At 38.7% G+C, this 12,500-nt stretch overlaps 1 protein-coding gene across 5 annotated transcripts in view; it reads left to right on the forward strand.

The window, feature by feature from the left end:
- Positions 1 to 1,734, forward strand: part of vegfaa (vascular endothelial growth factor Aa) — a 20,993-nt gene extending 19,259 nt beyond the window's left edge. For all 5 annotated transcript variants that reach the window (XM_053227661.1, XM_053227664.1, XM_053227665.1 and 2 more), the window contains one exon: positions 593 to 1,734. In XM_053227661.1, the coding sequence (XP_053083636.1) occupies positions 593 to 614 (22 nt within the window). In that variant the 3' untranslated portion in view covers positions 615 to 1,734. The remainder of the gene's footprint in view (positions 1 to 592) is intronic.
- Positions 1,735 to 12,500: the final 10,766 nt, after the last annotated feature.

A 12,500-nucleotide genomic window follows, 5' to 3' on the forward strand; every position in this document is an offset into this window, starting at 1 on the left:
TAAAGGAGTCTAACCCTATTTAGTGCCCTTCTTCTCCTAAATGAGATCGAGTGAACATGAAAGTCTGAAAATGGTGCTGAACTGAACCAGCGCTCTGATACGTCACAGTAAAAACACAATAAATACAGTAACGTGGATCTTTAATATCGCCTCTGAAACCAAAGGAAACGGCTTTACAGCACAAAAATAAAAACACGTCCATGCTGCTTGCTTCTCACATGATTATAATTCTGAAACTTAATTCATTAATCAATAATCATAATCAATTTCATCACCCTCTGTCTGATTTATCACAAATTAAACCCTAAACCCTTCATCTAGTGCACTAATCCCTAATGTAAGTGCACTACTTACCTAACCCTAAATATCCCTATATAAGTGCACTATGTAGGATATGAAACAGCTTTTATACCCTTTCTAGTGCACTAAACCTCCAGTAGAGGATGTTTCCTATAGTCATAAATTAACGGCCCTACGCCTTTTGTAGTGCACTATAAATGTAGTGTAGAGGTATACAGGACTCAGCTCCCTAGTGCCCTACATAGTGAGCATGGTGACTCACACTGTTCTCTCTCTCTCTCTTTCTTCACAGATGTGATAAACCGAGGAGATGACGATGATGACGATGACGCCGGTCTCAGACACGCACTGAATGAAGGAATATTTAATCTCGGCACTTTTTCAACAACCTGTGGACCAGAAACACACACACACACACAAACACACACACACCATGAGCACGGAGAGATCATAGAAGCAACAATGTTGTGACATCGCCCCCTGTACATTTTTAATAAATTAATATATGAACATATAGTTATATACAGAGAGAGAGAGAGACAAAGCTATAAAGAAGACAATGTGTAATGCTGCTATGGAGACGAGTGAACGAGTGTCCTTCCTGCGTCACGAGACGGAGAGCTACTGTTTCACAGGTTTCTATTTAAACATGATCATGATCATCAGTGCGCGGGACTCTACTGGACTGAGATGCTCTCTGATTGGAGAGGATATGACTCCATTATTGTGTAAATAATAAAGGGATATTCACCATAGGTTTCTGTTAATGTGATTCCAGTTTTCACTGAAGACATTTCCTTTTCATAATTAATAATAATAATGACTGTAATGAGTAAATCTGTTTATTTTCCAAAGAGAAATGCGAGCGCTGTTAGAAAACACATTAACCAAGTGTGTCTCATATCCCTGTTTCTAGTCCACTACATCTAATTTATAAAGCTAGCTTCAGTATTCTGTGTATTTAAATTGATTTATTTATATTCAGTGTTACGTTTTTGTTGCTGTTGTGGTTTTATTTCTGTCAGCGTCTCCACCAATCTGCCTGATTTTATTTTCTTTTCCCAGAAGAAGAGAAGAAAAGAAAGAATGATAGAAAGAAAGACTTCTCTGACATTCCTAAAACTACTATACAGAGAGGACAAATGATGTTTCTCAGTTAAAAACTTTGATGAATCATGAGGAATGTAAAATGTGACGTGAGGTGGTTTTCGGCTATCTCTAATAAAAAGAGACAATTTGCGACTTCTCCCAACAAAACCACCAACATTCTTCTACTTGTATTAAAACAGATTTTTTTTCATGTCCATTCTATTTTCATAATGTATTTATTTGCGTGTTAAAGATTTAAATTTTAACGTCTTTTTGTTGTAGCTTAACATTAAATATGTATTTATTTTTGAAATTATATTGTTTTTTAATAAACCAAAAAATCGATCTGTGTCGCGTCTTGGCTTCTGTATAAAATAAACATAGTGAAACAGAAAGACTGAAAGAAATCCCCTAGCCAAATAATCCACAAAATACCTCATAAATGTGGAACTAAATCCAACGACAATAAAAGATGGTGTTATTAACCCACAACACACACACACACACACACACACACACACACTGGGGCTGGGACGATATGTCAGTGTGATGTATAATGAAAATAAGGAAGCTCTGAACGTCTTTACAAGAAGATCCTAATAACTCTGACATTGTAATGTGATAAAATTATAAGAAGCTAACAGCAGCTGGTTTTATTTTTACAGCTGTGCTGTGTGTTCTAAATATACTTTCACTTTCCAATTGTATATAACTCTGAGCTTTAACCACAACTCACTTTATTCACACAAACCTTTTAATTCTTTATTCATTTTGGCAGCTTAAAGCTGGAATTCTGCTGTAATTAGAGTCCTTGCTGATTAAAGTGTGTATGTGTGTGTGTGTGTGTGTGTGTGTGAGTAAGTGAGTGAGTGTGTAAGCTGTAGCCACAGTGCAGTGTTAAACTCACATCACTCAGCTCAGAAACATCCATGTTCATCCACAGGAAAAACAGGAGAAATTCTGAGTGTTGTAGTTTTGTCTTTGATTTGATAATTACATAGTGATCTGGACATGATGGCAGAAAAGTTCTAAATTAGACCATTAAACCTTAAAACAGATGAGTAAACTGCCCGTGAAGCATCCGGGTCACGGCACCACATTCTGCTATTTACAGGATTTAATAAATACACAGTTAAATGAAGCCTGGAGACTTTCAAAGAATTTTTTGGATGACACTTGAGATGCCATTCACAGTTATTTTATCATTCATTACATCTTTACACAGTTCATCAAAGTATGTTTCTAAAACTCCATCATGATGAACTCCTGAAAGTTTAAGTTAAAGCGTATTTAACTACACTTGTGAAGGTCCAGCTATGTAAAATAACTCATTTACAAAAGTCTGAATAAATAACTAACAAAACTGAATAGTGACTGCAGTTAACTTTTTATTCTTTCTTTTGAGTTCTCTTCTATTTTTTATCCTTTTAACCCCAGACTGAACTGGGAAAGTAGGAAGTAAGAACGAAGAGAAAGGAAACATCTGCAGTAATGGAGGTGGAAATAAAACTGGTGGTAATGGATCCTGCTCGACACCTGAACTGACTTTTAGAGCAACTCTGTGTAATGAGCAATATTTTGTCAGAAATTGAAAAAAAAAAAAAAAAAAGAAAGAAATTCTGTTGTGTATCTGATGGATACAAACATGAAGCTAAAGAAATTCACAGTAGATGAAAGAAATTGTGAAGTTTGAGCAGTGTTTAGTAAATTTGTGCTTTATAAAGTAAGTAGTCAGTATGTGTGTGTGATGGAAGAGGCGTGTCACAGTGTAGTTTAGTGACTATAAACATGACTGTAAATGGACTCGTGTTTTAAATTTCTGTAAATATTTTTAAACTTAGGTGGACTCCTAGACTAAGTTGGACTCCACACACACACACACATACACACACACACACACACACACTTTCTCTCTCTCTCTATCTCTCTCTTTATGTAAATAAAGTAGCATTGAGAATGTTAAAGTCAGACGTTTGTTTAAGGAGATGTAGGACACAGGTACAGAGTCAGATACATACTTTCCATTTCGCAGATTAGGAGCGAGTGATAATGGAGTGAAAACTGCAGGCTGCAAGTGAACAGCCGTACAGTTTCCTGATAAGACTGAAAAAAGAGAATCGATTACAGGAGTGCTAAACTAACACACGTGATGAGGTTCAGTACATAGCACTGTAATCTGCTGTAGTTTTGGAACTGAATCTTATAAACTGTCTGTCAAGGATAAAGGTTAATGCTGAGCGTCTCGACTGTTTCACAACTAATGTGTGCGAATGAAATCACAGCGATGGACACGTTGGTCAACTTCGCCCGTCTGCTGCCACTCTAACTGCTCAGCTTTCATTCAATGCAATTCAATTTTATTTGTATAGCGCTTTTAACAATGGACACTGTCACAAAGCAGCTTTACAGAAATAAATGGATTCACAAAAATATATAAATATATTGTAAATATGTGAATTTATCCCTAATGAGCAAGCCAGAGCCAACGGTGCTGAGGAAAAACTCCCTGAGTTCATCATCTAAACACTGAGGTATGACTCACCAGCTGCCCTCTGAGTCTTCATACAAGACAATCTAGAACATTATCTACCTACAAGACTTTCACAATCCTTCTGAGGATCAGTGAAATCAGATTCAAATCAACTCAAAAACACCTCTGTCCTGTATCACTATTTCCCAGTCTGGCTGCAGCGGTTCCTTAAAGTGTTTCCTGTTCTAGCACACTTCATTCATCTGTTCATTTAACACCTTTAATAAAGACAACATTTAAAACACCCAGTCCAGAAACCCAGTCCAGAAACCCAGTCCAGAAAACCCAGTCCAGAAACCCAGTCCAGAATCCCAGTCCAGAAACCCAGTCCAGAAACCCAGTCCAGAATCCCAGTCCAGAATCCCAACCCAGAAAACCCAGTCCAGAAACCCAGTCCAGAATCCCAACCCAGAAAACCCAGTCCAGAAACCCAGTCCAGAATCCCAACCCAGAAACCCAACCCAGAAACCCAGTCCAGAATCCCAACCCAGAAAACCCAGTCCAGAAACCCAGTCCAGAATCCCAGTCCATAATCCCAGTCCAGAAACCCAGTCCAGAAAACCCAGTCCAGAATCCCAACCCAGAAAACCCAGTCCATAATCCAAGTCCATAATCCTAGTCCAGTAAACCCAGTCCAGAAAACCCTGTCCAGAAACCCAACCCAGAAAACCCAGTCCAGAAACCCAACCCGGAAAACCCAGTCCATAATCCCAGTCCAGAAACCCAGTCCATAATCCCAGTCCAGAAACCCAGTCCATAAGTCCAGAACTGATAGGTTAGCTTTACTCACTCATCATCTCCGACTTGAAGAGACCAATAGCACGTGGTTCTAATAAAAACTTTGTAGACAGAACAAGCAACAATGACCCAGGATTAGCTCCGCCCCTTTCATATAGAAAGGCAGGAAACAGTGCAGTCATTAGAAAGGCACCAATTTTGGCATTTTTTTGTATGTGAGTGAAATGCTCACGACTCAGTTAACTGATCTGAGTCCTTCACTGAGCTCTCCATGGAGTTCTCCCCTGACTTCTCCACTCTTCTATTCTACACTGTGGACCAGAATTCTACACTGTGGACCAGAATTCTACGCTGTGGACCAGATTTCTACACTGTGGACTAGAATTCTACAATGTGGACCAGAATTCTACACTGTGGACCAGATTTCTACACTGTGGACTAGAATTCTACAATGTGGATCAGAATTCTACGCTGTGGACCAGATTTCTACACTGTGGACTAGAATTCTACAATGTGGACCAGAATTCTACACTGTGGACCAGATTTCTACACTGTGGACTAGAATTCTACAATGTGGATCAGAATTCTACGCTGTGGACCAGAATTCTACGCTGTGGACCAGAATTCTACACTGTGGACCAGAATTCTACACTGTGGATCAGATTTCTACGCTGTGGATCAGATTTCTATGCTGTGGATCAGAATTCTACGCTGTGGATCAGAATTCTACGCTGTGGATCAGATTTCTACTCTGTGGATCAGATTTCTACGCTGTGGATCAGAATTCTACGCTGTGGACCAGAATTCTACACTGTGGATCAGATTTCTACTCTGTGGATCAGATTTCTACACTGTGGACCAGATTTCTACGCTGTGGACCAGAATTCTACGCTGTGGATCAGATTTCTACGCTGTGGACCAGAATTCTACACTGTGGACCAGAATTCTACACTGTGGATCAGATTTCTACACTGGTGTTCATATTTATAGAGATTTTTCACACACCACTGATTATATATAAATTGAAATAACTGCTGTGTAAAGTGAATGTTTAAGGTTACAGTGGGGGCGGGGTTATTGTGATGGGCGGGGTTATAATAAAGGACAGGGTTTTGTGTAATACTGGGTTAGTTGGATGTGAAAGCAGCATTTCTGTAAGCTCTGAACTATTTCATTTGTCTTTAGCCTCTTTCTTTGGTAAGTGTGTGTGTGTGTGTGTGTGTGTGTGTGTGTGTGTGTGTGCGTGTGTGTGTGTGTGTGTGTTAAAGATTAAAACAGTGGCCGACTCCCCTTATGTAAACCCACTGTGTTGTAACCTTCAGACCCACACTGAGGCTTTAACACGGCTGAGCCAAATTACACACTTAAATCACACCTCGCAATCACAGCAACATTTAACACACTTACAGAGAGAGAGGGACATATTTAGATAGATAGATAGATAGATAGATAGATAGATAGATAGATAGATATGTCATGCACAGCTAGTTTAAAGGTGAAGTAAGTGAAGCTGTTTTATTATTTTAAAAAATGTGAACAAATCAATGCCCACAAAACACACACACACACACACACACACACACACACACACAGACTTAAACATTGCTGACTACATCTTTAATCTGATTAAACAGACTGAGAGCAAAAGAATTCTGTCCAAGGTTCAGATTTCCTTCTGACTCCGCTGTGACCAGGTACAGCACAGGTGTGTGTGTGAGTGTGTGTGTGTGTGTGTGTGTGTGTGAGTGTGTGTGTGTGTGTGTGTGTGTGTGTGTTCTGGTTACAGGGTGGAATGAACCAGATGATTCTGGTTGCTGCTCCTCTGGGTGAACCGAGTGCTACTGAAACACATCCTACATCATTTTACTGCTCTGTCTGCACTTCCTCCTCCCTCTGATACAGCACCTACACACACACACACACACACACACACACAGACACACACACACACACACACACACACACACAGTCAGTGGTGTCAGTGGGGAATTCTGCTCTATGTGGAGAGGTGGAAGAGAGAACAGGTGAGCTCATGACGGATTTTTCCACTGCCATCACCTGATATGAGACACGGCCCTATTTCTTTTAAAGCCACACACACACACACACACACATACACACACACACAAAATAAACACATTATAACATAAAAAGGTGTGTTGATATTTTGTACTCTGTATATTTTTTTTTTTTTTTTATAAAGACAGGAAATCAAAAAGAGTGAAGAAGAGTGAAATATTTTCCCTTCTTTCTTCACTCTGTAAATGATGGTGTTGTGTAAATCTCCTGATACAACGTGTGCTTGTGTAAGCGCCTGAGTGAAAAGTCAAGCAGTGGTGTGTGATTTTTAGCAACTTGAAACCAGGCAAGCTGTAAATCACTCAGTGTCAGATCCTCGGGATTTAGTGCAATAATAAACATGATTTTAACCCCACAGACCTTTAATGTCTTTACCTGACTTACTGTACTAACATTAACATCCTGTTCCTGTTGCAGTGTTCATCTGAGCGTTCATTAAAACGCCTGCTGCGTGTAAAAGTAGAGAGGTGACATTAATGACGTGGCATCATTCCAGAATCAATACAGACTCTTCTGCTTTTCTGTGTCCTGTTTATTTATTTATTTATTTACATTGTTCAGAGTTCTGCACAAGTTCTACAGGAACTCTGCACTGTTCTACAAAGTTTTGTAATCCTGCGTGATCGAGCCACTGAGTTTCACACCATAGCTGTAAATAGAAGATAATAAAAGGTATGAGAGGTTTTGGGGAATTTGGGGAATTTTAAATTAAACAATAGATTATGAAATTGAACACTGTGGTGCGTCTCAGTGAGATATATTTGGAATTTTACATTGTGGTGAACCACAAGATTGTGTTTTAGGCCCTGGTTTGTCTGTATATTTGGTTCTATTCTTCAGAACATTTCCTGACATTGTTGAGTGACGAGTTTGTGTTGATGATAAAACTGAAAGAAGCAGCAGTTTGAAAATAAAATTAAAATCTATTGTTATAGCAGAAGCAGTCTATCTATCTATCTATCTATCTATCTATCTATCTATCTATCGACATGTGTGATGATCTACACTATGGTGTGTCAGATTTGTGTAAAATCTAAAAAATATTTGTATTGAGAGCGTCTATTATACAAAGGTTTTTATATAATTTTTAATTATATTTCAGTATTTTAGCTATTTTTAGTATTTTGGTTATATTTTGGTTGTATTTAATTGTTAGTTCAATTTACTTATATTTAATATATACTGAATAAAGTTGTAATTAATAATACAATAAAATTATTTTTAGATTTGTTAATCACACTTTCCATTCAGTTTATTGTCACAGCCGTAACTCTGTGAAGTGAGACAGAGATGTTTGTATTTGAGATGAATGGAGATAGGATTAAAGCTATAACCCTGACTCCGCCCCTTACAGTAACCACACCCCTCATTCTAACCCGAATCATTCATAACTTTACACACCCATTCTTGTTTCTCAACCACTGGCAGTGTGTGAGGTTTTTAAATGTTGATCCTGTTTGACAAGCTGCTGAATAATCTCACACACACACACACACATACACATACACACACACACTCACACACACACAAACATACATACCCACACACACACATACGTTCATACACACACACACATACCCACACATGCACACGGGAAGAGCTTTGTGTGTGTGTGTGTGTGTGTGTGTGTGTGTGTATGTGAACGTATGTGTGTGTGTGTGTGTGTGTGTTATTGTACCTGTATTTCAGCAGAGTGTGTGTGTGATCCTTTGGAAAGTTACTGAGCTTGTGATGAGATTACTGACTCAAATTCATTTGGAGCTAGCTCTCATGCTCACACACACACACACACACACACACACACCCATGCAGTGTTGTGTGTTATAGGTCAGGAGGTTCACCTTAAATCTTTTGGAAGTCTTTGTTTTCATCTCTTGCCTCCCTGTCTGTCTGTGTCTCAGTGTGAATATGAGACGCAGCCCCCTTGCTGACTCGTGATGAATTATGAAGCCCTTGGCATCTTCATTTTTTTTCCCAGCATGCCCTGGGAGAGCAGGAGGCAAGAGAACAGAGGCTATAATGCTTTTCAGCTTCCCCCCATTCGTCTCTCCTTACCTTTCTCCATTCCCACGGGTCAGTGCTGGACGCCTGGGGCTGTACAACACCGTCACACTGAGTTACCTCTAATATATCACACACACACACACACACACACAAAGTTTCTTGCTGCACAAAGTTTATTTACACCCAACACACTGGATCAGGTGAGTCAGAATAATGAAGTGTACACGGGATGAGACACGTCCTAAATTACATAATAAGTCAAATTCTGCTGATGTAACTCTGAACTAATATTATATACATTATCACACAGCCTTCGTGACTAGTTATGAACAGAATCATGCTGTGATATAAGGTGAAGTACTTTTTGTTCATTCGCTTGATTTTAATGAATCAGAAGTACAGAGCAGAACAGGAAGTACAGAAATGTGTATCGAAGCTCTGCTTAAACTTTTGTCTCCAAATACAAATCTTTTGCTGATGATATTTTTTGAAAATCCATTCAGGCTTAAAATTGTCCTCAGATTGATTCCAGACTTTTGTTTATGTAATAAAGCAGTAAGACGCCCAGACACACACCTGATCCCGCTAATCACATGTCTTCTACAGATGCTGAATCTGTGCGTCACGAGCAGAGCACGGATTAGAGCTGAGTTACGAATCAGAATATATACAGTATATTCTACAAAATCTATTCTATTCTATTCTATTCTATTCTATTCTATTATTTCAGCATGTTGTAATGTTCTGTAGTACAGTCCTCTCTCTCTGTCTCTGTGTGTGTGTGTGTGTGTGATAGTAGTGAATATATCCCTAACCCCTAAATCTGTAGATTCATTGTGATGTAAAGATCCAGCACAAACTCATGAACACACTCAGCAGGTGAAAGTCAGATTGATGAAGCTAAGCATGAAAGGTTAAAGGTTAAAGGTTAAAGGGTAAAGGGCTGCATCCCCATAATGGTATAAGATGTACACTTTCAGAAGAAAGGGTACTACACTGGACCTTTCCTTGCTGCTAGAGTGGTACTCTTATCTTTTAGACCTTTCATGTGTATCACTTGTGAATGTGGATACAGGTCCTGTCCTGTCTCGAGTGATCTGATCGTAAGCGTACAGGTGAGACACACAGCTGTTCACACCTGGCATTATGAATGCGTCTACTGTGACCACTCTCGTTCCGATTTCATACATCATTTCCTCTGGAGAAAGGCTGTCACACACGTTTATTACGCCAGTCTTTACATTACTGCATTTGTTTTCAGGTAGAAACGTCCCACAAATAATATTTTATACATCTGTACGGAGTGTTTCATGTGTTTCACGCACATGTTCTGCTAATGAAACTTATAAATGAAGAACAGACGAGATGACAAAAGAAGCTATGAAAAGCAGCTGCTTTTGTTTCTGCTATTTTAGCCAAAATACCCCACAAAATGCTACTGTTGTGCACTAGAAGTGCAGACTGGCAGGAAAGAATTGTGTTTTGAGCGTTTACTGATGAACAGTGGCTCAGTGACGCAGTCGATTAGTTGATCCTTCTCTGCTGCTCAGGACGCATCGAGATGCAGTCGTGTTCACACTACAAATGTGCATGTGTCCCAGATCACCTGCGCATGTGGTTGGAGTGATCAGATCACAGTTCACCTGCAAGACATTCGACCCGGTTCACTTGGTGCTGATCCGATCACCCGGGACGCGTGTTAATGCCAGGTGTGAACAGGGCCATAGTGTAACTTTAAAGAGATTAAATGCGCACAACCGGACTGTAACTGCCTTTTAGAGTAAAGCTTTAAAGACTGCACACTGAAGGTAATAACTCTTTCAGCCCAGTCAGAGGGAAAGTGCACTTTAGTACCTGTTTTTGGAGAAACATTACAGTGCCTCTGACGGTGGTGTGTTTATGACGTGAAGGTGTTTAATAATTCCAGCTGAGAGCTGTTGAATCATGAGTGAGTATAAATCCTCCTCCTAATATCAGCCATTTTTTGTAAATGCTTGAATTTTTAATAATTTATCTAAAGATCTCATTTAACTGAATTATTTATCTAAATAAATAAAGAGTATTCTGTATACTTATTACAGTAATATTTTAACTGATACAGTATCCTGTATTGTTATCCTTATTGTCATAAGGAGAAATACAACAATAATAATAATAATAATAATAATAATAATAATGATAATAAAACCTTTAAACTATGAAACCAACACTTATTAACTCTTAACTTCTTAGCGTTCATGTCTCAGTATGATTATTTAGTTATCTGTTAAGTGTTAAATAAAGAGACAACATGGACACAAGTGATGAAGAATTTTTTTATATTATTGCTCTGTGTTTAAACATGCAGGTTACACACACACACACACACACACACACACACACACACAGAGAGATAGGATACAGCATGGCACCTCGTCCGTCTCCTCACTTCTCCTCGTCTGGTGTCTGATGCAAGGAATCTGATGCAATTCGAGTGCAGAGTTGAGTTCAGCTGCAGCTGATTGGTCAGCGCTCGTTCAGACCTCCTTCCTGACACCGCCGTGTCTCACTGTCTGTTTTAAATCCTACCTTTGTGGCAGGATCGGCTGGAACAGTAGAGCAGATCTGCATTTGAAACCACTAATGCCTTTTCAGTTATGCATTAAGTAAATAAAGGTTTATAAAGGTCATTATCCAAATTGCTAACAGAGATGGGAGTGGAATCGGATCTTCACAAACTTTTAGACATCTGAAACTTTTCACTAAACCTTTTCAAGCTGATTATTTTCACAAGTGTTTGCTATTTTTCTCTTTAAAAATACCAGCATCTGTCTTAACTATTATCTGGAATTTCCTCACCTGAGAGCTTGTTAAGTGTGATTAAAGTGAAATCAGTATATCTGTTTATCATGTTTATTCCCACAGAGCGAATAATAAAATAAATCACCACAAAGAGATTTTTTTAACATATTTTTAAATATTTTAAAATGATTTAGTAGTAATTTTATTATGCGGTGTACATCAGGGTTCCTTTTTATGTCCTATTTAATTTTTTCAGGTTTTTAACTCGGAATTTTCCACAGTTGAATTTTTATGTTTGCTGTTATTACAGTTTCAGTGACTGGAATAATAAAGAATATATCTATCTATATTATATAATTAAAGGTTTATATTTATACGTTTCACCACATCTACTCACTGTTATTGGTTTTATTTTTATCAATAGAGCTGGCAGAGATTCCTGTTTGAGAAGCGACTCTGTGTGTTTTAAATAATGGAGTAAAATTCTTCTTAAATTCGGGTGATGCTGCAGCGAGTCTCGGCATGTCAGGTGTGTGTTCAGGAAACACGTGTGGGGATTTCCACACAGAGAAAAGTGAAGGATATAAATATACATACATGAAAATGAAGCACACCTCCCAACATAGTGATGCTCTGGAATGATTAAACTCCCGGTTTTATTGAGAAAGCGCTCAGCGTTTCATTACTGTAGACACTTGGCTCTGTTCCAAACGCAGGAACAGTTAATGTTCTCACTGAAAAGGCAGAACGTCTCTCTGAACGCACAGCAGCAGGAAAGTTCTGTCCTCGCTGGGTTCCTTTTAACACAAATATAAACACTTTTGTCTCATTGTCCAGTTTTTGTCGTTTTATGGAGACCTGCTTTAAGTCCATCACTTCAGAGCGACTCAGTGGAGTGCACATGAGAACAAACCCAAATAGCAAAATGTGTAAATGATCATCCACAGGATCATCCATATCGCAGTAAATTATTATAAAA

Source organism: Pangasianodon hypophthalmus, chromosome 21 (genome assembly GCF_027358585.1).
Source record: "Pangasianodon hypophthalmus isolate fPanHyp1 chromosome 21, fPanHyp1.pri, whole genome shotgun sequence".
NCBI classification, from domain to species: domain Eukaryota; kingdom Metazoa; phylum Chordata; class Actinopteri; order Siluriformes; family Pangasiidae; genus Pangasianodon; species Pangasianodon hypophthalmus.